Raw genomic sequence first — 27,425 nt, 5'->3', positions numbered from 1 at the left:
TGTGCTTTGTGACATCTGTAATCCAAAAGAACTTGACGCTCGATCCACTCTTCGAGTAGTTCGAATAACTCCTTGGGAATCTGCACATCCTCCCCCGTTGCATGTGTTTGTCTGCACAATGTGTCACAGTCCCACCCATACCATCTGGTGCCCCCTTCCCATAACCCTTTTCAGAGAAGTTCCAGGTGATTTGTTTGAATTCGTAAATATATGGCTGAGTGTTCTTCTTGTTTCTGTATTGAGTGACGGGACCATCACTCTTCATGTGGAATGTCGTGATTTGTGGATTCTGTTCTTGACATCTCTTAGGACAGGCTCCAGGTGAGCCCATACTGCTCTCTCATTATGTCTAAGGGAGTCAAATATGGTGGCGTAGGACTGGGTTTCCTCTGATGTGTACACAACACTTGTATGGATCGTAGCCTGCTGTCTACTCCCCCCAAAGTGGAATGCCTGAATTTCTGTGGCCAATTTGCAGAGTCAACAGTAATCTGTGTTCTGACGATAAAGCATTTGCTTGATAAAGGCATCGGCAAATTGACTCTCATTTAATATAGATGGGAAGGTAGTTATTTACGTAAACTTATTTTCCGTATTAGCTGCTTGATGTGCTATACTATAAAACCCCAAAAACTGACAAAACACATCATACAAAACATGTGTTTTTACATACAAGGATATAATATGATGTATTTGTGTGTACAAAAAATATATATATAACTTACTACAAAGACAGACAAACATATTGACATCATTCAGTACAACCGTTGAATTTCTGGTAACTCCGAATTATCCTTTTGGTTACACCGTATGACTTTTCTCACATAAACATGTTTTAGAGGCAACTGCTTATGGACGCATGTGAACACTTCACTTTAACATTAAGTATGTATATTGAGTATCGAAATAAAATATAAGCTTTTCAGATAATTCAACATTTTATTTTGTTTTTAGCGGTCGCACCAAATGATCAGATTTTTTGGCTGACACCTGACAGGAAGTGGAAATGTAAATTTATCAAAGATTTACGAGAGACTCGCTAACCTTTTCTTAACCGAAGGTTATCTCACAGGCATCTTCGTGATGTCGCATCCTGTCACATGAGTACCATCATGTGATTTGATCCAAAATAGCGACTTCATGTCGGTCATGAAGGCTGTTTATCCAGACAAGTATTTCAAACCTTTCTGCCTAAACTGTCTTACCCATACAGACGTATAGTGGAATAGACCCTTAAAAAATCATGCCAGAATAATTGTTTGACAGTTTTGTTATGATTTGAGATGTCACTTTTTTTAACCTTTAGATCACTGAAAGTGACTTTTTTCCCCCCTCACATTTAACCATGAAATATTTTAGGACTATAGTTACATACTATCTCCATGTATAAGGCTTCCTGGATATCCTATCTAAAAACATTGACCCCTAGTGGTCTGATTATTGACTTTGATCTCATGCCCTTCTTATGAACACATTTTTCCTTTATAAACAAGTCTTATAAATTTACATTTTCTTTCTACATCTTATTAGCATACACATATGCCCCCTCTTAATGGTGCTCATTATACATTAAGGTTGAACCAAAATATTACATGTAACAAATATGAAAGGAAATATGAAATTATGTGAATTTGAATGAAACAATAATATATGTTGATGCTAATATGATGTACAATATTCCATTATGTTTCTATAAGATAACAATAGCGTAATATATTTAATATGCCATATACTATTTTTTTTAACAGTTTCACTAGTTAATTATAATTAACTTAATCATTATGACACATCCCTCACTATTGTCATTGGTTGCACTAATGGCACAGTTTGTCTACATAACCCGGTTCAAGTATTCATGACATTACCCTGAGGATGGCACAGTGATGCTGAAATGTTGGTAAATACCCATTAAATTGCTGGGAGTTTATACATGTAGTGTGCGACTTTCTGTATTTTGGTAGTTTATTCGGGGGTTAGTCAGGACCAAACAAGAAACGTCCTCTCACTGTCAACTGCGTTTATTTTCAGCAGACTTAACATGTGTAAATATTTGTATGAACATGACAAGATTCAACAGATGACATGAACTGAACAAGTTCCACAGACATGTGACTAACAGAAATGGAATAATGTGTCCCTGAACTAAGGGGGAGGGGTCAAAATCAAAAGTAAAAGTCAGTGTCGGGTGTGGCCACCAGCTGCATTAAGTACTGCAGTGCATCTCCTCCTCATGGACTGCACCAGATTTGCCAGTTCTTGCTGTGAGATGTTACCCCACTCTTCCACCATGGCACCTGCAAGTTCCCGGACATTCCCTCCGATCCAACAGGTCCCAGACATACTCAATGGGATTGAGATCTGGGCTCTTCGCTGGCCATGGCAGAACACTGACATTCCTGTCTTGCAGGAAATCACGCACAGAACGAGCAGTATGGCTGGTGGCATTGTCATGCTGGAGGGTCATGTCAGGATGAGCCTCCAGGAAGGGTACCACATGAGGGAGAAGGATGTCTTCCCTGTAACGCACAGCGTTGAGATTGCCTGCAATGACAACAAGCTCAGTCCGATGATGCTGTTACACACACGTCCCCAGACCATGACGGACCCGCCACCTCCAGATCAATCCCGCTCCAGAGTACAGCCTCGGTGTAACACTCATTCCTTCAACGATAAATGTGAATCCGACCATCACCCCTGGTGAGACAAAACTGTGACTCGTCAGTGAAGAGCACTTTTTGCCAGTCCTGTCTGGTCCAGCGATGGTGGGTTTGTGCCCATAGGCGACGCTGTTGCCGGGGATGTCTGGTGGTGAGGACCTGCCTTACAACATGCCTACAAGCACTCAGTCCAGCCTCTGTCTGCAATAGGCTGAGAGTCTGAGCACTTATGGAGGGATTGTGTGTTCCTGGTGCAACTCAGAAAGTTGTTGTTGCCTTCCTGTACCTGTCCTGCACGTGTGGTGTTCGGATGTATCGATCCTGTGCAGGTATTGTAACACGTGGTCTGCCACTACGAGGACCATCAGCTGTCCATCCTGTAGTACTGTCTTAGGTGTCTCACAGTACAGACATTGCAATTTATTACCCTGGCCACATCTGCAGTCCTCATGCCTCCTTGCAGCATGCTTAAGGCACATTCACACAGATGAGCAGGGACCATGGGCATCTTTCTTTTTGTGTTTTTCAGAGTCAGTAGAAAGGCCTCTTTGGTGTCCTAAGTTTTCATAACTGTGACCTTATAATTGCCTACGGTCTGTAAACTATTAGATTACAATTACAGTGAAGATCTGTGAAGTTATTTGGATTTTTACGAATTATCTTTGAAAGACAGGGTCCTGAAAAGGGGATGTTTCTTTTTTTGATGAGTTTATATATATCACATTTTACGTAAGGATTCAGACCCTTTACTCAGTACTTTGTTGAAGCACCTTTGGCAGTGATTACAGCATAGAGTATTCTTGGGTATGACGCTACAAGCTTGGCACACCTGTATTTGGCGAGTTACTCCCATTCTTCTCTGCAGATCCTCTCAACCTCTGTCAGGATGGATGGGGAGCGTCGCTGCACAGCTATTTTCAGGTCCATCCAGAGATGTTCAATAGGGTTCAAGTCCGGGCTCTGGCTGGTCCACTCAGGGACGTTCAGAGACTTGTCCCAAAGCCACTCCTGCGTTGTCTTGGCTGTGTGCTTAGGATCGTTATCCTGTTGAAATGTGAACCTTCGCCCCAGTCTGAGGTCCTGAGCCCTCTGGAGCAATCTGCCATCTGTCAATGATGAATTTACGGTGGTGGGGTGTTGGACTGATCTTGTTGATCGTGTACATACCCTCTACAAACTGACTAAATGATGAAAACGATGCTGGTAGCAGAATTCAATACAGCGGAGAGTTCCTACTACAATGCAACTCAAACACAAACGTGCTGGATATCCCAATGATCCATCTAATCCCCGATTTTCGTTTGGGTTTGTAATCCACTTGCAGACAAACGTGGAAAACGCAGGGTAATCACACACAGACTTAAAAAATGTAAGAACAAACTTACCCACCACCTTGCTGATCAGTGCCCAGTCACTAAGGGGGAAAGCGGATGAGCTGTCAGCGAATCTGCTCCTCCAACACGAATACTGGGAGGCCTGTTTGCTGGCGTTTACTGAGACTTGGCTGGATGACAGAGTCCCGGACAGGGAATTGGAGCCGGCCACTCTGGTCAGAGCGGACTGTAATCTGACAGTCACAGGGAAACATCACGGCGGGGGCGTCTGCCTGCTTGTCAGGGACCAGTGGTGTAAATGGATCTTGGTAAGAGAGAGTTTCTGTACCCCCGACATGGAACTGCTTTCTGTGTCACTGAGACCCTACTATTTGCCCCGAGAGTTCCCCCAATTGTTTGTTACCGTTGTGTACATTCAACCAAAATCTAATCTAACAAAGGCGTCAGAATATATAATCCGTCACAGAAACTGGAATCCATCTCCCCCGTTGCATCCACATTTATTTAAGGGGATTTTAACAACTGTACTTTGCACGAAGTCCTGCTCCCATACCACCAGTATGTGAAATGTCACACTAGGAAAAATAAGACTCTTGATTTGTGCTCTGGGACAATACCAGTTGTGTTCCCGGCCACCACCTGGGGACATCAGACCACAATGTTGTCTACCTCAGGCCAACCTACTGTCTGCTCCTGGAGATGGAGAAATCCACAGTTAAAACTGTCCAGATCTGGAAGGACAACAGTATCACTTGTCTCCAGGGGTGTTTTGACTGTACTATGTGGGAGGTATTTGAGGACAGCAGCTCTGATCTTGATGAACTCACAGATGTTGTTTCAGATTATGTAAACTTCTCTGTTGAGTCAGTTGTGCCTACTAAAATCTGTAAAAATCTTCCCAAACAATAAGCCTTGGGTATCAAAACATCTCAAATCACTACTTAATAGGAAGAAGGCAGTTCATGCTGAGGGTGATAGACAGGTTTTAAGAGATGTACAACGTGAGATCAAAAGACAGATACTGGTGGACAAGGAGGCATACAAGCAAATGGTGGAGAGGACCCTCTCCTCAGGAAACTCCAGGGTGGCCTGGCAAGGCATTAAATCCATGGCTAGTGCCCCCCACATAGGCAGAGTGAAAAACAGTGCTGACCTTGGGAGACATGAGGGCCAGAACATGGCTAATGAACTGGATGTTTTCTTCTCAAGAATTGAACCGGTCAATCTTGTGTTGGAGGTAAAACAAATGGAAGCATCATTACAAATGTTTGAGAGGGTTGTTAAACAGGCTGATGTTTTGAAGTATATTGTTCAGATGATGTAACGCACACAAAAGCCTCGGCCCAGACAAAATAAGTGGACATGTGTTAAAGCACTGTGCTGAACAATTGGCTGGTGTTTTTACAGACATTTTCCAATCCTCGCTTGACCAGCAACCCGTACCAGTATTGTAGAAAAACTCAATTATACCCATTCCTAAAGCATCCAATCCCTCTGTGCTGAATGACTACCGCCTTGAGATCCTTAGTAATGAAATGCACTGAGAAAATTGCAAAAAGTCATATTCTCAGGGTCACCCAGAAGCTCCTCGAACCATTTGTTTGCTTATCAGCCCAGCAGAGGAGTTGATGAAGCCATTCTTACTCTCCTCAACATGGTCTACAGACATCTAGAGGGTGTATTAACATGGTCTATAGACATCTAGAGCCAAATCCCATGTCAGGGTTTTGTTTGTTGACTTTTCTTCTGCCTTCAACACAAGCCAGCCTTACATTCTGGAACAGGAACTCATTCTGGACTTCTCCTTAGATGGGGGGGGGGGGGGGGCTGGTTTTGTGGTTGTTGGACTTCCTGAGCCAACGGTCACAGCGGGTCAAAATAGGCCCCCATGTGTCGGACATACGCAACACCAACAAAGGCTCTCCTCAGGGATGTGTTGTACTAGTTCCCATCCTGACAGACACCTTAAGTTCGCTGATGACACTGCCTTGATCAGCCTGTTGCATGATGACGAGGAACATCATGGCCCAGTCCTAGATGACTTTGTAGAGTGGTGTGACGAATCACACTTGGTCCTCAATACCAATAAGACCAAAGAGACGTGCATAGACTTCAGGAAGCTTACAACACCTACCTCTGCAACATCAACCAGAGGTTAGAATATAGAGATTGCAGAGGTATAAAAATATCTAGGTGTCCTCTCGGACAACAAGCTTCTTTGGAGTTAATGTACAGATCTGATCTACAAAAAGAGTCCATTGTAATTGTACTATACTGACTCTGTTTTACAAATCTTTCATTGAATGTTTAACTGTTTGTTGTTTTGGCAATTCCACTGTCAGCCAGAGAAATATGCTGAGAAGGAGCTTCAAAACAGCAAGCAAGGTACTTGGAGTCAAGCAGACAGGCCTGGATGAGATCTTTAAGGTCAGGGCCCTCTGCAAAGCTCACAAAATCATTTTAGACCCAAGCCCCCGTTGTACCCGGACTTTGAACTTCTCCCCTCTGGGCACAGGTATAGGGCACTGAGGCTATCCGGAACATATCCCAATCCACGTGATCGACGCAATCTTGAAGCGTGGAACCCGATTGGTCGGACCAGCGTTGAACAGACCTGAGCACGGGCGTTTCCTGTTTTAGTTTCTGTCTATATGCAGGGAGCAATAAAATGGAGTCGCGGTCAGATTTGCCAAAAGGAGGGCAGGGGGAGGGCTTTGTATGCATTGTGGAAGTTAGGGAGCCTTGTTTTCAGATTAGCTTTGTTTAAACAATAAATGCAGCCTTAGGATATATGGTTTCCAGTTTACATAGAGTCCAATGAAGTTCTTTCAGGGCCGTTGAGATGTCTGCTTGGGGGGGATATACACTGCTGTGATTTACAATTGAAGAGAATTCTCTTGGTAGATAATGTTGTCGGCATTTGATTGTAAGGAATTCTTGGTCAGGTGACCAAAAGGACTTGAGTTCCTGTATGTTGTTATGATTACACCACAAATCATTAATCATAAGGCATACACCCCCGCCCTTCTTCTTACTAGAGAGATGTTTGTTTCTGTTGGTGCGATGCGTGAAGAAACCGGGCGGCTGTACCGACTCTGATAACATATCCTGAGTGAGCCATGTTTCCGTGATACAGAGAACGTTACAATCTCTGACGTCTCTCTGGAAGGCAACCCTTGCTCGAATTTCGTCTACCTTGTTGTCAAGAGACTGGACATTGGCGAGTAGTATACTCGTGAGAAATGTGCTCCGTCTGCCCCTTCTGCGGCGCCTTTGTTTTGGGTCGGCTACTGGGATTAAATCCATTGTCCCGGGTGGTGGTCCAAACAGAGGATCCGCTTCGGGAAAGTCGTATTCCTGGTCGTAATGTTGGTGAAGTTGACGTTGCTCTTATATCCAATAGTTCTTCCCGGCTGTATGTAATAAGACTTATGATTTCCTGGGGTAACAATGTAAGAAATAATACATAGGAAACTATGCAGTATTTTATTTTTCTAAGATTGCGACGTGACCATCCTCTGTCGGCGCGATGCTGCTTGGTTTCCTCAAGCATGGTGGTGGCTGCATCATGATATGGGTATGCTAGTCATCGCCATGGACTAGTGTAAAAATATCTAAATAAAAAAATTGAATGAAGTTAAGTACAGGCAAAATCCTAGAGGAAACCTGGTTCAGTCTGCTTTCCAACCGACACTCGGAGACAAATTCACCTTTCACCAAGACAATGACTTAAAACACATGGACGAATATTACCAAGATGACATTGAATGTTCCTGAGTGGCCGAGTTAGTTTTGACTTAAATCGGCTTGAAAATCTATGGCAAGACTTTAAAATGCTTGTCTATCGATGATCAACAATCAACTTGATAAAGCTTGAAGAATAAAAAAAATAATAATAATTGATTCTAACATGTATTGACTCAGGGGTGTGAATACTTACGTAAATAATATATTTCTGTTTTAATTTTCAATTTAGCAAACATTTCTAAAAACATGTTTTCACTTTGTCATTTTGTGGGAAAGGTGATACCTACAGTTGAAGTCGGAAGTTTACATGCACCTTAGCCAAATACATTTTAACTAAGTTTTTCACAATTCCTGACATTTAATCCTAGTAAAAATTACCTTAGGTCAGTTAGGATCACCACTTTATTTTAAGAATGTCAGAATAATAGTAGAGTGATTTTATTTCATCTTTTATTTATTTCAAGTTTACATAAACTCAATTAGTATTTGGTAGCATTGCCTTTAAATTGTGTAACTTGGGTCAAGTGTTTTGGGTATCCTTCCACAAGCTTCCCACAATAAGTTGAGTTAATTTTGGCCCATTCCCCCTACAGAGCTGGTGTAACTGAGTCAGATTTGTAGGCCTCCTTGCTCGCACACCCTTTTTCAGTTCTGCCCAGAAATGCTCTATAGGATTGAGGTCATGGCTTTGTGATGGCCACTCCAATTCATTGACTTTATTGTCCTTAAGCCATTTTGCCACAACTTTGGAAGTATGCTTGGGGCATTGTCCATTTGGAAGACCCATTTGCGACCAAGCTTTAACTTCCTGACTAATGTCTTGATGTTGCTTCAATATATCCGCATATTTTTCCTGCCTCATTGTGCCATCCATTTTGTGAAGTGCACCAGTTCCTCCTGCAGCAAAGCACCCCCACAACATGAAACTGCCACCCCTGTGCTTCACAATTGGGATGGTGTTCTTCGGCTTGCAAGCATCCCCATTTTTCCTCCAAACATAACGATGGTCATTATGGCAAAATAGTTCTATTTTTGTTTCATCAGATCAGAGGACATTTCTCCAAAGAGTATGATCTTTGTCCCAATGTTCAGTTTGCAAAGCTGTTTCAGAACGCGTCTCCTTCCTGAGCAGTATGATGGCTGCGTGGTCCCATACTTGCGTACTATTGTTTGTACAGATGAACGTGGTACCTTCAGGCGTTTGCTCCCAAGGATAAACCAGACTTGTGGAGGTCTACAATTGTTTTTCTGAGATCTTGGCTGATTTCTTTAGATTTTCCCATGATATCAAGCAAAGAGGCACTGAGTTTAGGGTAGGCCTTCAAGGTGGGCCTTGAAATACATCCACATGTACACCTCCAATTGACTCAAATGGTGTCAATTAGCCTATCAGAAGCTTCTAAAGCCATGACATCAATTTCTGGAATTTTCCGAAGCTGTTTAAAGCACAGTCAACTTGGTGTATGTAAACTTCTAACCCACTGGAATTGTGATACAGTGAATTATAAGTTAAATCTGCCTGTAAACAATTGTTGTAAAATTGACTTGTGTCATGCACAAAGTAGATGTCCTAATCCACTTGCCAAAACTATAGTTTGTTAACAATACATTTGTGGAGGGGTTGAAAAACAGGTTTTAATGACTCCAGCCTAAGTGTATGTAAACTTCCGCCTTCAACTGTAGTCAGTCGCACAACTGAATGCATTCAACTGAAATGTCTACCCCGTTTAACCGAACCCCTCTGAATCAGAGCGGTGCGGGGGGGGGGGCTGCCTTAATCGACATCCACACCATGTGCAAAAGGGTAACAGTTGTTGTTGTTGGGGGTGATTCAAACCAGCAACCTTTCGGTTACTGGCCCAGCGCTTTTAACTGCTGCATTCAGGCTGTAATGCAACAAATGTAATGCAACAAAATGTGTCAAGGGGTATGAATACTTTCTGAAGGCACTATCTCCTAATAATATTGCATGTTTGATGACTTGTGATTGGATGACAACAAGCTACATGCACCACTCTCATCGAAAGCAAGAGCACCAGCTGCATAAATGATAAAACATTTCTCTCTCTGCAGGAAGCGCAATGTAGACCATCTACATTGTGAATTCACGTGGAATTTTTCTTATTTTAACTTAACGTCTTTAAACTGTATAACTGATCAATGCAGGTTATTTAATGGTAAACAAAATCAAATCCTATGAAATTACGTCAACACATACTGGAGGAGTTACTGGCTAGATACAAGTGGCTAGCTTAACTAACGAACTAGGTACATCGGTCGCAGCGCGCATGACCAGAATGGCACATCGATGAACTGCAAAAGGCACATCCCATTTCTGTTAGAAAATTGAGAAAGAGGAGGAGTTGGACTGTTTTGTGCCCAAAATTGACCTTTAAGAACAATTTTCCATTTGTCACATTCCTAGTCTATGGTATTCTCTCTTCCCTCTTTTAAACTCACCAAAGACTTGGTGATCCCCCATGAAATCAACCCTATAGCCTGTTCATATGAACCCTATTTCCACTTGGCAAATGCACACACACACTCACTCACCCACATGAACAGCGACCCAAGGCCAGTGGGGGAAAGTCCATGGCTGTTCAGCAGGAAGTACGGAATGTGGGAAAAGGTCAGTGGTGCTAGCTGATCCGCAGAGCGTCCCTACACACACACACAAACAGAGAGCGTCTTCAGCTCAGGGCTCTCCCGTCCCAACAACAAGAGTCTGTTGAAAAACACCAGCCTTGCCTGCCCCAGGGCTCACACGTGCTGGGGCTTGGAGGCTAGCCCACTCACTGTGTGTGCATGTGTTTCTCTCTGAACAACAAGGCCTACACATTAATGCCAATGGGTTAGCTTATTGTTTCTCTCGCTACTCTTTTTATCTCTCCCTTTTTCTATCTTCTCTCTGTTAGTGATTAGTTGATAGAATTTCAGTGATTTAGATTAATTTCTGGCTCTCCTCAGCAACAAAATAACTCCAGGCCTGCATCAAAAACCTCTAACCTGGCCAATATGCTATGTTTCTATGGGGAGGCTGTTTCTGTCTCTCTGGGTTGGAGGTGTGCTGGTTAAGGCTGGCTCAGCTGCAGAGGGATCTGTTGAATGAGACCAGATCAAAGTCTCTGTTATTACAAGTGTTTCCAGAAGAGACTGCCGGTTCCATGTTCAAGCCTTTCATTGTCTCTCATTGTGTTGTTTTAACTGGGGAGAAGTGTTTCATGGATCTGATTGGATGTCTAACTTTGTAAAATACATTTAGATTGGACAGTCACTGTATTCTGTGATAGCAGCTCTGATTGGCTGCAACCCTATCCTCATGACACACTACCGATTGGGAATAAATAATTCCTCTGTAAATGATCTGTACTAACTGGCTGTTCCCCTCCTCCCCAGCAGGGCGGCGATGGTGTTGCCATGACCGAGGGCGGCTGAGAGTCAGGGGAGAAGCTACGCAGCACCATGGAGGGCACCAGGGCCGCCGTCTTAGCGCCGGTCAAAAGCAAAGCCCCTCGACGGGATCGGAGCCGGCGTGTCGGGGTTTTGGTAAGGAAAGGGGGTGTCTTCCAGAACGGGACCACCTCCCCACATGGGGAGTACACCTCGGACGGAGTGATGGGGCTGGAGCCCTCCTTGGAGGTGCTGAAACCATCCCTGCTGTCGAAGGGGCTGAGAGAGAGAGTGGGGGAGAAGGAGGGGGCGCGAGGAGCAGAGGTGTCACCTGAGAGGGAGGAGGGCCTTGGCTCCTGGGACATGAAGTCTCATGACGAAGAGGTTGTGCAGCAGGAGCAAGAGGATCAGCAGGAGAAGGGGAGTAGTAACAGTCACAGCACCTCCAATACGGACAGCCCTGCCCTCTCCAGTAGCTGCACAGGTGAGACACACACTCACAAGGTTCAAATATTATTTCAAGTTTCTCAATTACTTTCATACACATTTCATAGAAAGTATTCAGATATGTATTATTTGAATATTGGCATGTATTTGAAAATACTAAAATACACTTACTCAAATACACTCCCATCCCCATGGTATTTGAAAATAGTATTTGAAATATGTATTTGAAAATACTTTCAAATAGTAGGCTATTTATAGGAAATTATTTAAATACTTTCAAATACTTCCAATTAGGGCTGTGACGCTCCTGGAATGTTGTATTACGGTTATTGGCCAGCCACATGACCACAGTCACCGTTATAATCGTTGGAATGTTTTTTTATTATTATTATTTTTTAGATTCACAGTTTCCCCTCTCCTCTGCTCCTGACTGCATGTGCTGCTGCTGCTGCTGCAGGGAGGGGAGGTGTTGCCCAGGCTTGTTTACTACAACACCTTGCTTGTTTCAGCGAGGAGCAACAAAGTTCCATCACATTCTAAAGAGTCCATGTTACTGCGGAAACAGACTCAAGCTTGCCAGGTCCTTCCATCATGCCATTCCTTCCATCTTCAGTTAGCTGGTCGTTCCACACAACAACAAACGGTTGTATTGTTTTTGGTGTGTTTTATATGGTATTTATACATTATTTGTGCCAGTCCTACTTCCAATAGAAGTAGTTGATTCAGGCCACATTATTTGAAAATACTCAAATAGACAGAAAAAAATGTTGATGATTGGTGAGATGTGGCCCACACAGCATCACCTTTTACTCTATTTATTCTCACAAAGTAAAGTCCCTGTGATGTTTACCTTTAGACATAGCGCCTATAACCCAGTCCCCTCGTTGACTTGAGAGAACTCTGTGTTCCAATCTAGTAGAGGTCGACCGATTTATGATTTTTCAACGCCGATACCGATTTAATGGAGGACCCCAAAAAAAAGCCGATACCGATTAATCGTCCGATTTTAAAAATAAATCAAAAATTATTTTTTTTGTAATAATGACAATTACAACAATACTGAATGAACACTTATTTTAACTTAATATAATACATCAATAAAATCAATTTAGACTCAAATAAATAAACATATTCAATTTGGTTTATTTAATGCAAAAACAAAGTGTTGGAGAAGAAAGTAAAAGTGCAATATGTGCCATGTAAAAACACCTAACGTTTAAGTTCCTTGCTCAGAACATGAGAACATGAAAGCTGGTGGTTCCTTTTAACATGCGTCTTCAATATTCCTAGGTAAGAAGTTATAGGTTGTAGTTATTATAGGAATTATAGGACTATTTTATTATATATATATTTTTTTTACATCTTTATTTAACTAAGTCAGTTAAGAACAAATTCTTATTTTCAATGACGGCCTAGGAACAGTGGGTTAACTGCCTGTTCAGTGGCAGAACTACAGATTTGTACCTTGTCAGCTTGGGGATCTGAACTTGCAACCTTTCAGTTATTAGTCCAATGCTCTAACCACTAGGCTACTCTGCCGCCCCATTTCTCTCTATATGACTTGTATTTCATATACCTTTGACTATTGGATGTTCTTATAGGCACTTTAGTATTGCCAGTGTAACATTATAGCTTCCATCCCTCTCCTCGCCGCTACCTGGGCTCGAACCAGGAACACATCGACAACAGCCAACCTCGAAGCAACGTTACCCATGCAGAGCAAGAGGAACAACCACTCCAAGTCTCAGAGCGAGTGACGTTTGAAAAGCTATTAGCGCGCACCCTGCTAACTAGCTAGCCTTTTTACATCAGTTACAGCCTCATTTAGGGAGTTGATTGTCTTGAAGTCATAAACCGCGCAATGCTTGAAGCATTGCGTAGAGCTGCTGGCAAAACGCACGAAAGTGCTGTTTGAATGAATGCTTACGAGCCTGCTGGTGTCTACCATTGCTCAGTCAAACTCCTCTATCAAATCATAGACTTAATTATAACATAATAACACACAGAAGTACGAGCCTTAGGTCATTAATATGGTCGAATCCGGAAACTATCATTTAGAAAACAAAATGTTTATTCTTTCAGTGAAATACGGAACCGTTCCCTATTTTATCTAACGGGTGGCATCCCTAAGTCTAAATATTGCTGTTACATTGCAAAACCTTCAATGTTATGTCATAATTACCTAAAATTCTGGCAAATTAGTTCGCAATGAACTATGTGGCCCAAACTGTTGCATATAACCTGACTCTGTGTGCAATGAACACAAGAGAAGTGACACAATCTCACCTGGTTAATATTGCCTGCTAACCTTTATTTTAGCTAAATGTGCAGGTTTAAAAATATATACTTCTGTGTGTTGATTTTAAGAAAGGCATCAATGTTTATGGTTAGGTACACGTTGGAGCAACGACAGTCCTTTTTCGCGAATGCGCACCTCATCGATTATATGCATAAAAAATGTTTTTTTTTTTTAAATCAGCTAAATCGGTGTCCAAAAATAACGATTTCCGATTGTTATGAAAACTTGAAATCGGACCTAATTAATCGGCCGTTCCCATTAATCGGCCGACCTCTACAATCTAGAACTGTGTGCTGATCTATAATTTAAACTTCTATCCTAGAACTCAGTGTTCTGACATAAAACTCTGTGTTGATCTAGAACTGTGTTTTTTTTTTTTGGGGGGGGGGGGGGGTCAACATATTTTTATTACGTTTTTACACTCGGTGTGTTAATCTGGAACTCAGTGTTCCAATCTACAACTGTGTGCTGATGATCTAGAACTCTGTTCTGACTGTACAGTAGGCTGTTATGTCTGTATTTACACTCACCAAGAGAGAAGTCATCCTCACTAGCCTGGCATAATTTTCAAGCTAAATGTGAAGGCATTTAATACATACTCAGATTTGTATCATTTTAAAAATTAAAGTGAGGAAATTTTCCCATGGACAAAAGCTACAGTGTGCCCAGTCACGGGCTGACTGGGCCCATGTGACCATGCCTGGAAAGAGAGGGCTTTATGTGATTGTTACTTTACAACAATTAACTCTCCTCTGAGGTCATTGTGGTGAGAAAAGTCCTAATGAAATCCTCAGACGGCAACAATTTCTTATCACATACCCCCAACGATAACCAGCTATAATCGCTTGAACAGGGTAAACAAATCAAACTTAATTGAAAGTGCTTTCTAAAAAAATCTTAATACACTTTACAAAAATCTCCCTTACAATGTCGATATAGTGTACCTTGTAGGGCTGACCCCAATTATTCGACTGGTCGATTGTTTGGTCGATACGCTGTTGGTCGACCAAGATCATTTTTTTTTGATCAGTAGAGTGTGTGTGTTTTATTTTTATGGCACACGAGACACCCGTCTTATTCACGCCCATCTCAGTGAACTACTCCATTGCGGAGGCCGAGACTAATCGATTGCAGAGGCCGCAGAGATGGCACAGTCCAAGAAGAAGGGGAGTGTGGATGCACGTCTCTCTCGATTGCGTACTCTCCAGCCAATTTGCAGTGGTGTATAGTACATTTTTTATTTTACCTTTATTTAACTAGACAAGTCCGTTATGAACAAATTCTTATTTTTAATGACAGCCTAGGAACAGTGGGTTAACTGCCTTGTTCAAGGGCAGAATGACAGATTTGTACCTTGTCAGCTCGGGGATTCGAACTTGCAACCTTTCAGTTACTAGCCACTAGGCTATCCTGCCACCACAAAATACTTTAAAGTACTTTTACTTTTATATTTGACAACTTTTACTTCTACTTCACTATATTCCTAAAGAAAATAATGTAATGTTTACTCCATATGTTTTCCCTGACACCCAAAAGTACTCATTACATTTTGAATGCTTACCAGGACAGGAAAATGGTCCAATTCACTCACTTATCAAGACAACGTCCCTGGTCATCCCTACTGCCTCTGATCTGGCAGACTTACTAAACACAAATGCTTTGTTTGTCATTGAACACATGCTTTGTTTGTAAATGATGTCTGAGTGTTGGAGTGGCTACACGTCAACTAAAAAAAGAAAGTACAATTGTGCTGTCTGGTTTGCTTGATGTAAGGCATTTGAAATGATTAATACTTTTACTTACATTTTAGAAATTCCATTTACTTTTGATACTTAATTTTAAGTATTTTTAAAATCAAATAATTTTCGACTTTTACTCAAGTAGTATTTTACTGTGAGACTTTCACTTTTACTTGAGTCATTTTCTATTTTAAGGTATCTTTTACTTTTACTCAAGTATGAAAATTGAGTATTTTTTCCACCACTGGCAATTTGTGCACATTCGTTGTTCCATAACGTCATTGTGTGAATTGTTTGTTTGATTGTTAGTGTTTATCTATTACCCATTACATACACTACATGGCCAGAACTATGTGGACATGCCTTCAAATTAGTGGATTCGGCTATTTCAGCCACACTCGTTTCTGACAAGTGTATAAAATCGTCAAGTCAGTTCATCAAATTCCTCCCCTGCTAGAGCTGCCCCTGACAACTGTAAGTGCTGTTATTGTGAAGTGGAAACGTCTAGGAGCAACAACGGCTCAGCTGTGAAGTGGTAGGCCTCACAGAACGGGGCCGGTGAGTGCTGAAGCATGTAGCGCGTAAAACATTGTCTGTCCTCGGTTGCAACACTCACTACGAGTTCCAAACTGCCTCAGGAAGCAACGTCAGCACAATAACTGTTTGCCGGGAGCTTCATGAAATGGGTTTCCATGGCCAAGCAGGCGCACACAAACTTAAGATCACCATGCACAATGCCAAGCGTCAGCTGAAGTGGTGTAAAGCTTGTCGCTATTGGACTCTGGAGCAGTGGAAATTCATTCTTTGGAGTGATAAATGGTGTTTTACCATCTGCCAGTCTGACAGACGAATCTGGGTTTCAAATCTAACTTTATTTGTCACATGCGCCGAATACAACATGTGTAGATATTACTGTGAAATGCTTAGTTACAAACCCTTAACCAACAGTGCAGTTCAAGAAAGAGAATAATAAACCAAATAAACCTTAAGTAAAAAATAACACAATAACGAGGCTATATACAGGGTGTACCAGTACTGAGTCAATGTGTGGGGGTACATGTTAGTCGAGCTCTTTTAAACATGTAGGTAGGGGTGAAGTGACTGCATAGATAATAAACAGTGAGTAGCAGCAGTGTACAATACAAATGGTGGGGAGGGGGTGTCAATGTAAATAGTCCGGTGGCCATTTGATTAATTGTTCAGCAGTCTTATGGCTTGGGGATAGATGCTGCTGAGGAGCCTTTTGGTCTTAGACTTGGCGCTCTGATACCACTTGCCGTGCACTATCAGAAAAAACAGTATGACTTGGGTGACTAGAGTCTTTGACAATTTTTTGTGCTTTCCTCTGACACTGCCTATTATATAGTTCCTGAATGGCAGGAAGCTTGGCCACAGTGATGTACTGGGCTGTACACATTACCCTCTGTAGCGCCTTACGGTGAGATGCCGAGCAGTTACCAGTCCAGGCGGTGATGCAACCGGTCAGGATGCTCTTGCTGGTGCAGCTGTATACCTTTTTGAGGATCTGGGGACCCATGCTAACCCTTTTCAGTCTCCTGAGGGGGAAAAGGTGTTGTCATACCCTCTTCACGACTATCTTGGTGTGTTTGGACCATTGGTGATGTGGACACCAAGGAACTTGATACTCTCGACCCGATCCACTACAGCCCGTCGATGTTAATGGGGGCCTGTTCGGCCCGGCTTTTTCCTGTAGTCCACGATCTGCTCCTTTGTCTTGCTCACATTGAGGGAGAGGTTGTTGTTGTCCTGGCACCACACTGCCAGTTCTCTGACCACCTCCCTATAGGCCGTCTCATTGTTGTCGGTAATCAGGCCTACCACTGTTGTGTCGTCAGCAAACTTAATGATGGTGTTGGAGTCGTGTTTGGCCACGCAGTCGTGGGTGAACAAGGGGAGTACAGGAGTGGACTAAGTACCTACCCCTGAGGGGCCCCAGTGTTGATGATCAGCATGGCAGATGTGTTTTTGCCTACCGTTACCACCTGGGGGCGGCCTGTCAGGAAGTCAAGGATCCAGTTGCAGAGGGATGTGTTTAGTCCCAGGGTCCTTAGCATAGTGATGAGCTTTTTGTTGAATGCTGAGCTGTAGTCAATGAACAGCATTCTCCCATAGGTATTCCTTTTGTCCAGGTGGGGAAGGGCAGTGTGGAGTGCGATTGATATTGCATCATCTGTGGATCTGTTGGGGTGGTATGCGAATTGGCGTGGGTCTATGGTGTCTGGGTGGATGCTGTTGATGTGAGTTATAACCAGCCTTTCAAAGCGCTTCATGGCTACCGACGTGAGTGCTACAGGGTGGTAATCATTTAAGCAAAGTCCCAGTGCCCAAGAAAGCAAAGGTAACATGTTGGTCTGCTTGAAACATGTAGGTATTACAGACTTGGTCAGGGAGAGGTTGACAATGTCAGTGAAGACTGTTAAGGTTCTTTTCCTTATTTCCTTATCAATCAGTTACTCATTGGTGAAATAAGCATTATGACAATATCTTTAATTAAATAGTTAAAAAACCTTCATTAGTACAATTGCAGACAGAAGTTGACAAAACAGGAACATAGCATGAATGTTGCTGAGTACGTTCTGCATCAAACAAAAGGTCTCAAGTTGTTTTATTAAACCGAATTCCCACCTTAGTTATGTCACTGACTACTCATGACCTTTTTACTCCTGAGACCAAAACCCTGCGTCCATAGCTATACAAATATAGAGTTTCAGTGTTTATCTAAAAGCTAGGCAATAAATGTCCCCTCCCCAAAGTTGATTGTGGAATGGCTGAGTAGTCTCTTATCTCCCACACTCCCCTGCAGAGAGAGAAATTATTCTAATACAGCAAACATTTTGGTACAATCCTTTTCATGACCCCTAGGTGAACCCGACAAGACCCTTGCCAGTTGGTCCGCGCATGCTTTGAGTACACTTCCTGGTATTCCATCTGGCCCCGCAGCTTTGTGAATGTTGACCTGAAAAGGCATTTAGCTCATCTGGTAGGCTCGCGTCACTGGGCAGGCGGATGCTAGGAGGACGATACCCTCCACAGTACATACTGCCAACTGTAGAGTTTGTTGGAGGAGGAATAATTGTCTGGGGCTGTTTTTCATTGTTCGGGCTAGGCCCCTTAGTTCTAGTGAAGGCAAACCTTAACAGCATACAACAACATTCTAGATGATTCTGTACTTCCAACTTTGGGGCAACAGTTTGAGGAAGGCCTTTTCCTGTTTCAGCATGACAATGCCCTCGTTCAAAGCGAGGTCCATACAGAAATGGTTCATTGAGATCAGTGTGGAAGAACTTGACTGTCCTGCTCAGAGCCCTGACCCGCAGCAATGTTCCAACATCTAGTAGAAAGCCTTCCCGCAAGAGTGGAGGCTGTTATAGCAGCAAAGCGGGGACCAACTCCATATTAATGCTTGTGATTTTGGAATTAGATGTTCTATGAGCAGGTGTCCACATACAATCAATTGGTCGAACGAACAGAGGACTTTCGGTCATCCAAGATTTCTTTAGTCTGTGACAGCCCTAGTACCTTGTAAACAAATAGTCGGCAATTAGCCTTTAACTTAATTTGCAGGCCTAGATCTCATCCCACAAATGGTTTTTGAGAATGGTTAGCCCTGTGTCCTCGAGAGGCCCATTGACTTCTCCAGAAACAGACACCCTTTGATATGGAGCACTGCCTCTCTGTTTGTGTTTTACGAACGAGAGATCATTATCTCCAGTCCACTTACACACAAACACACACACACACACACCCCCATTCATGCGTGCATACTCACTCACACACGCATGCACACCCTCACCAACTTACACACACCCTCAGTACATGGAGCAGTTCAATGTGTTCCGGTAAAGGCCTCTGGTGGTGTTAACGCTGAGCTGCTCTCTCTCAGAGCATTTACACCAACCACAGTCAGACCAAATAGCTACTGTACCAAGAGGACACTACTCTCACGGTTTCCTCCTCCAGTGGCTCCCGAGACATCCTCCATGGTGTTCTATTAAAATCAATGGGGGACATTCTATGAGGTAGTGCAACAGAACTAGGTGGGAGGTCTGGGAGTAATGGAATGCGAAACCTTGTTCTCTACAGGACCATGTAGAAATACTGTCCTTTATTCTCCCATATAGGATACTTCTCTATTTCCTACAATCTGGTCATATTTGGCCTCCTCTCTCCAAGCTCTGCCAACCTAAATGTTCCAGTCTGGTCAGTCGAGCTGTGTGTGCTTGTCTTGGCAGGTGGGAGATGGCACCTTCTCAAAGGAACTAATGTGTTAGGCTGTGGTCTAGTGCGGCGGTCAGGTCAGTTGAGGTCTCTGAAGTTTTTTTTTTCTTTTTCGTAAAAACATTGAGAATGAGTCAGACTACACTACACACTATTAGGGTTTCAAGTAAACAGTATCTCTACATACAAGTAACATCTAGTGTTTCCCTCGAAACGACTACACTCTTGTCATGCAACTATGCCACTGAAACGTATTAACAACACCACTCCTCTCAAGTGCTGGACAACAGGCAGTTTACGTACTGACGGTGAAAATACTGGAGATGGAAAACAACTCCATATCTACTCAGTGTTTGAGTTTGATAGTTTACCCCAAGGAGGCACATTAAGGTGGCAATGAGGTGCTTCATGTTTAAGTAGAGTTTACGATATACGAATAGAAAAGCAAGTTCACTGAATTCCTTGTCATTAAAACCTAGTGTTGGACTAATACGGGTGCTTCTACACCTGCATTGCTTGCTGTTTGTGGTTTTAGGCTGGGTTTCTGTACAGCACTTTGACATCAGCTGAGAAGAGCTTTATAAATAGATTTGATTGATGCACGCTATGGCGCTTTCTCAATGAATCTTTCCTAACATCTTCTCTCCTCGCCTCCTTCTCAGCCATATAGGAGAAGACTTAAGGTCTTTCCCCACTGACCCTCTTCTCCAATGTTTTTTGAGAAGGAGGCAAGGAAATAAGATGCAAGGAATAGAGGAAAGATGAATTGGGAAAGAGGCTCTTAGAGAGAGGAAAGTGGTCATGGATGAGGCAGTGAGAACCCCCTCGGCTGGTCTGTCAGTTTGTCCTCATTCTCGGGGAGTTACTTCTCCTCAGGTGCCTCGGCTGCACACAGCGGAGCTCAGACCCTCTTCCTTCTCTCTCTCGCTCTCTGTGTGGCTCTCCGCTGCCCGACCTGCTGTGCTGGGTTTCCCATGTGTTCATCCTGGCCTAGCCTAGCCTAGCAACGTAGCCTTGGCATCAGGTTAAGCCTAGAATTAAATGGATAGAATAGAACACCCGTAACGTGATCCTAAATTCTCAAGTGGAACATTGCATTGAATTGGATTGTCCCTTCTACTCCATTCTGTTTCTATGGTGTATAGCAGAGTGGATAGAACAGAAGGCACTTGGTTCCAAATTCTGAAATGGAACGTTGCCTTATAACGTAATGTTGCTATTCAAGTTTTAAACAGGGTGTTGGAGAAATCCCCCTAGCAACAGAACGGATAGAACAGAACACATGGTTGGAATGAAATGCCACTGTAATCGGATTGTCCCTCTGAGCCGGTGTTATTCTATGGTGTCTCCTACCCCTGGCATTTCTAGCATAGCTCCTGGGCTCCACTGGGAGAACCCTTTGGCAGGCAGCGGCAGAGATTACACCTCAGGGAGGGAGCAGGCTGGAACTCACCAGCACTGGGCAGATCCTTGACACATACACATTTACACAATGGTGGAAAAAGTACTAAATTGTCATACTTGAGTAAAAGTTAAGATACTTTTACTCGAGTCATTTTCTATAAAGGTGAGTCACCCAGTAAAATACTAGATTAAAAGTCTAAGTATTTTGTTATAGAAATATACTTAAGTATCAAAAGTAGCAAGGGCCACACTGACATTATTTACAAGCAAAGCATTTGTTTAGTTAGTCTGCCAGATCAGAGGAAGTAGGGATGACCAGGTTTGTTCTCTTGAGTGTGTGAATTCGACCATTGTGGGTGTCAAGGAAAAAGTACATTTATTTTCTTTAGGAATGTAATGAAGTAAAAGTAGTCAAAAATAGAAATGGTAAAGTAAAAATACCTTCAAAGACGATTTAAGTAGTACTTTAAAGTAGTTTTACTTAAGCACTTTACACCACTGCATTTACACATGTAGAAACATGCACATAAACATGCGCACAAGTGCACCCACGCCAAGCTCCCATTGCACACAAGTGGTGGAAAAAGTACCCAGTTGTCATACTTGAGTAAAAGTAAAGATACCTTAATAGAAAATGACTCTAGTAAAAGTGAAAGTCACCCAGTAAAATACTACTTGAGTAAAAGCATAAAAGTATTTGGTTTTAAATACAGTTAAGTATCAAAAGTAAATGTAATTGCTGAAATATACTTAACAATCAAAAGTAAAAGTATATAATATTTAAAATGCATTATATAAAGCTTACAAGACGGCACCATTTTCTTGTTTTTTAAATGTATTTTTATTTACAGATAACCAGAGGCATGCGCCAACACTCAGACATCATTTACAAACTAATAATTTGTGTTTAGTGAGTCCGCCAGATCAGAGGCAGTAGGGATGACCAGGGATGTTCTCTTGATAAGTGTGTGAATTAGAAAACATTTCTGTCCTGCTAAGCATCCAACATGTAATGAATACTTTTGGGTGCCAGGGAAAAAGTATGGAGTAAAATAAAAATATATTGACGTAAAAATATCAATAGTTAAGAACAAATACCCCAAAAAACGACTGAAATAGTACTTTAAGGTATTTTTACTTAGGTACTTTAATCACTGCATGTATACATAACATTGTTGAGGGAGTGTTGGTAAATGTACATATAGCCTAGTGATACACGCAAAGCCATAAATATACTGTCCAGACTGGTGGCACCAACATTAACTTTAACATTTTTAGTCTGACTCCAGTGTCATCCTTATCTCACTTCCATCTCTTTACAGTCACTCCAGTATTACAGAGAAATGCTTTCATATTACACACATTTCCAAGTGGATTTCTAACTATATGAGTAATTGAACTGTTCAGTAATCCCAAATATAATACAAGTACATTTATATGATGAGATGTTCCTTGTCTGGTAATGTGATCAGGCGAAACTCCTGTCCCTAGGTAAAGTCAGTCAGGGATTCAGGGCCCAAGAATAACAGAACCTTCCCTTGTCTATCTTTCTCCAGATCTGTCCCAGACATCGTCTCCATCGCTGTCGGACCAACTCCTCCTGGGTCGAGAGGATGGGACGGGGGCCTTGATCAATGTGGAATGTCGTATCTGTGGAGACAAGGCCTCAGGGTTCCACTACGGAGTACACGCCTGTGAGGGTTGCAAGGTGAGGAAGCAGGGATTGAAGGGATGGGAAGATCCCAGGAGGCTCACATAATGTGTTACGTAAAATGTATTGGAGCAGCTCTTTGCATAATTTATAAACTGCAAAGTCTACTGCTCTTTTTACCTAATAAACCCTTCCTCACTGTTTTTGAACACCCCCCCGCCCCCACTGACTTGGTTTCTCTCAGGGGTTTTTCCGGCGGACCATCCGTATGAAGCTGGACTATGAGCGCTGTGAGCGCAGCTGTAAGATCCAGAAGAAGAGCAGAAACAAGTGCCAGTACTGTCGCTTCCAGAAGTGCCTGCTGCTGGGCATGTCCCATGACGGTGAGACACAACCACCTTCCTACTATTCTCACATGTTTACTGGAGAAAGTACCCCATCAGTGAGTATTTGTGAGTATTCTCAATTTATGGATGCAGACTAAAATAAGTTTTCCTGCTTGTTCCCAGCGATCCGGTATGGTCGTATGCCGGAGGCAGAGAAGAGGAAGCTAGTGGCGGGCCTCCTGGCGGGAGAGAAAGCCCCGACCACCAACCCTAATGGCTCGGATCTCAAATCCCTGGCCAAGCGGGTCAACAACGCCTATCTGAAGAACCTCAACATGACCAAGAAGAAGGCTCGCAGCATCCTCACCGGCAAGACCAGCTCCAGCCCAGTAGCGTATCCATATGTAAATGAAATATACTGAACAAAAATATAAACGCAACAATTTGAATGAGTTACAGTTCATGGAAATCAGTCAATTGAAGTCAATTCATTAGGCCCTAATCTATGGATTTCACATGAGTGGGCCTCACATGAGTGGGCCAATCAGAATTGGTTTTTCCCCACAAAAGTCAGCATTGCTGATTGCAATCTCCCTCAAAACTGGAGACATTTGTGGCATTGTGTTGTGTGACAAAACTGCGCATTTTAGAGTTGCCTTTTATTGTCCCCAGCACAAGGTGCACAGGTGTAGTGATCATTCCATTTAATCTTCTTCCATCTTCCATTTAAGCTTCTTGATATGCCACACCTTTCAGGTGGCTGGATTATCTTGGAAAAGGAGAAATGCTCATTAACAGGGATGTAAATAAATTTGGGCACAAAATTTGAGAGAAAGAAGCTTATTAAATTTTATTTCAGCTCATGAAACATGGGACCAACACTTGCGTCTATATTTTTGTTCACTATACATATAATACTTTAACACTAGCTTCATACTCTTTCCATATGTAGATATTATACATTTTATATATTAACTTCAGTTCCAGCTTCATACAGTACACACACATAATACTTTAACACCATCTATAGCCCAGTACTGTGTATACATATTCTGCATGCTGACTATAAAACAGATGTTACCCTTAGACCAGCTCCGATTTTCATCTGTATTGACCTCCATAGTCGATGTCAGTAGGCAGGAATTTAATTAGTATAATTTAAAAAATCTCCATCAAAATCTGCCAATTTAATGTAGAGAACCATTTTTGCATGGGCTCCGTCTCAACCCACTGCATCCGCATATGTCGCCTTCCGCATCTACGGTGAAAGGTGGCTTGAGCTGTGTTTGTCAGACCATGAGACATCCCAACAATCTGTGTTCTCACAAAACGTCTGTAGCGTCTGAGCGCTCCCATGAACACGATGGTGTTCTCCGTTTTGCCTTACGGCCCCCATAAGCCTTGCGGAATTGATCTGAAGTTGGTACATCCGATCTGCCAACTTCTGTCTGAACCGTTTGGCCTACACACTAATATGACCCCTCTGTGGAAAGGCAAGTGTCTCATGAACAAGTTGGTTGTTTTGCTTTTGGATGCCTTACAAGACTAGTCTGAATGGAAAGATTAATGGAAGTACAGTGCATTCAGAAAGTATTCAGACCACTTGACTTTTTCCACATTTTGTTAGGTTACAGCCTTATTCTAAACCGGATTAAGTTGTTTTTTCCCCTCATCAATCTACACACAATACCCCATAATGCCAATGCAAAAACAGGTTTTTATAGATTTTTGCAAATGTATAAAAAAACTGATATCACATTTACATAAGTATTCAGACCCTTTGCTCAGTACTTTGTTGAAGTCCCTTTGACAGTGATTACAGCCTCAAGTCTTCTTGGGTATGACGCTAAAAGCTTGGCACACCTGTATTTGGGGAGTTTCTCCCATTCTTCTCTGTAGATCCTCTCAAGCGCCGTCATGTTAGATGGGGATCGTCGCTATTTTCAGGTCTTTTCAGAGATGTTCGATCGGGTTCAAGTCCGGGCTCTGACTGTGCCACTCAAGGACATTCAGAGACTTGTCCTGAAGCCACTACTATCGTGTCTTGACTGTGTGCTTAGGGTCGTTGTCCTGTTGGAGGGTGAACCTTTCCCACAGTCTGAGGTCCTGAGTGCTCTGGAGCAGGTTTTCATCAAGGATCTCTGTACTTTGCTAGGTTCATCTTTCCCTCGATTCTGACTAGTCTCCCAGTCCCTGCCGCTGAAAAACATCCCCTCTTGGCATTCAGGCCAAAGAGTTCAATCTTGGTTTCATAGTTTAGTGCCTAAAATAAGGAGTTATAAGAAAGATCAAGATTATTATTTTTTTATCTTATATTTTTGAAGGGACTCTGTTTATTCATAAATTAAGCTGTTATTCAATGCATTTCTATGGGCTGATAGCAGTAAGGCCAAATTCAATGTTTCATCAAACAATAATACTTTTTTCAAAAATTATATCTTAAGTCATTTCCAGGCACTTCAAATGTGTCCATGGCCTTTTTGATTCTGTAATTTCAATCAACACTAATTGAAGCAACAGGCATGTAGCCTATACTCTAGAATGGCAGTCTGAGGCACAGGAGCACCAAGGTGCACAGCTGCACTAAAACTTCACTTCTCACACTGTCTAGCTCTCCAGTAGTGTTGGTTGTCTAGCAGCTGTGTATAAACTTGTGGTAAAAATCCTAGTTGTCTCAAGGCCTTATCACTGTTGTGTCTGAGATGGGAAGGACAGGGGAAGAGGCCAAAATGTCAGTGTCACCGTTGTATGCAAACACTGTTTCTTCCTAAACCAGGCACAGGCAGAATGCAATTTCCTGTGAAAAGTCTGTTACTGTTATTATACTTCTATTTCTTAACTAAATAACTTTTCTCTCCCCTCTCTGCAGCCCTTTGTGATTCACGACATGGACTCCTTGTGCCAGGCTGAGAACGGGCTGGTGTGGAAACAGCTGATCAACGGCACGACCCCCAACAAGGAGATAGGGGTACACGTGTTCTACCGCTGCCAGTGCACCACGGTGGAGACGGTCAGGGAGCTCACTGAGTTTGCCAAGAGCATCCCCGGCTTCGTAGACCTCTTCCTGAACGACCAGGTATATACAGCAACACTACATTCAATCAAATCGTTAATCAATAGTTTTGTTATCCACGTTGGAAAGTTATTGTACAACCAGGAATTGTGTATATATAGCAAGCTATGATATATTTAACCAATAAGACCAGAGGTGGTGTGGTATGTTGGCCATTATAAACCGGGTCATTTGGGTCCTGGAGGCTGATTGGCTGAAACAGCATTTCATCTGTGTGTGTAAGTAAGACAATCAGGGTTTCTGTGGCGCCAGAGAATGTGACCGGAAAGATTTAAATTTACCGGCCATTTAAGTAATATACCGGACCAAAATGCATTGGGTGCATAACCCATTAGGGTGTCCATGTTGCTCAGAATGACAGTCACGTTTAGATTATGGTAATGCATCTTAATAGGACATGCAACTTATGTAATGAAGCAGCCAATAAAACATTCTTTTTAAACCTTTGGTAAAATGCAATTCATGGGGAAAACACCATTCTAAACAGTGCACCTGATAGTGGTTGCATAAGTGACAGACAAATATCTCTGTTAGAAACTTAGGGGGAATCTAAAGATACAACAACTAGGATGCTTTGCTAATATGACTAGAATGCCTTTGGCTTCTGGACAATTCAATTAAGTTTATATGAAAGCCAATAGAACAGGAGAGAAATGGCATAGTGGTGGGTCCAATAGGGAAGTCATTGGAAATACATTTTCCAAAATGATATAACTCCAGTCTATACAGAAATAAGACGAATCGAGGATCATTAGCTTCCTTAAAAATATTGCTGTGGATTGTTTCAATGGCTGGTGATCTCACATTAGTTGACTTTTTAGTTTTTATTATTTTATTTCAGATTTGTATGATTTAAGCATGTGAATTATTTATGCCAAATAGCATTCTAGTTTGCTCTGTTTTTGTTAATTCTTTCCAATGTGTCAAGTAATTATCTTTTTGTTTTCTCATGATTTGGTTGGGTCTAATTGTGCTCCTGTCCTGGGGCTCTGTAGGTTGTGTTTGTGAACAGAGCCCCAGGACCAGCTTGCTTAGGGGACTCTTCTCCATGTTCATCTCTCTGTAGGTGATGGCTTTGTTGTGGAAGGTTTGGGAATCGCTTCCTTTTAGGAGGTTATA

The 27,425-nt window shown here is 42.4% G+C and overlaps 1 protein-coding gene across 4 annotated transcripts in view; it reads left to right on the top strand.

Moving 5' to 3' along the window:
- Window positions 1-27,425, top strand: part of pparda (peroxisome proliferator-activated receptor delta a) — a 45,865-nt gene that overhangs the window by 12,936 nt on the left and 5,504 nt on the right. The window contains exons 2-6 of one of the 4 annotated variants that reach the window (XM_064967888.1): window positions 11,138-11,612; window positions 22,813-22,964; window positions 23,152-23,290; window positions 23,417-23,637; window positions 26,103-26,309. In XM_064967888.1, the coding sequence (XP_064823960.1) occupies window positions 11,201-11,612; window positions 22,813-22,964; window positions 23,152-23,290; window positions 23,417-23,637; window positions 26,103-26,309 (1,131 nt within the window). In that variant the 5' untranslated portion in view covers window positions 11,138-11,200. Of the gene's footprint in view, window positions 1-11,134; window positions 11,613-12,078; window positions 12,234-22,812; window positions 22,965-23,151; window positions 23,291-23,416; window positions 23,638-26,102; window positions 26,310-27,425 lie in introns of those variants that run through there. The other 3 variants (XM_064967889.1, XM_064967887.1, XM_064967890.1) reach the window with 3 other exon arrangements.

This window comes from Oncorhynchus masou, chromosome 6 (assembly GCF_036934945.1).
Source record: "Oncorhynchus masou masou isolate Uvic2021 chromosome 6, UVic_Omas_1.1, whole genome shotgun sequence".
Classification (NCBI taxonomy): Eukaryota; Metazoa; Chordata; class Actinopteri; order Salmoniformes; family Salmonidae; genus Oncorhynchus; species Oncorhynchus masou.
This window is presented reverse-complemented; position numbering and strand designations above follow the sequence as displayed.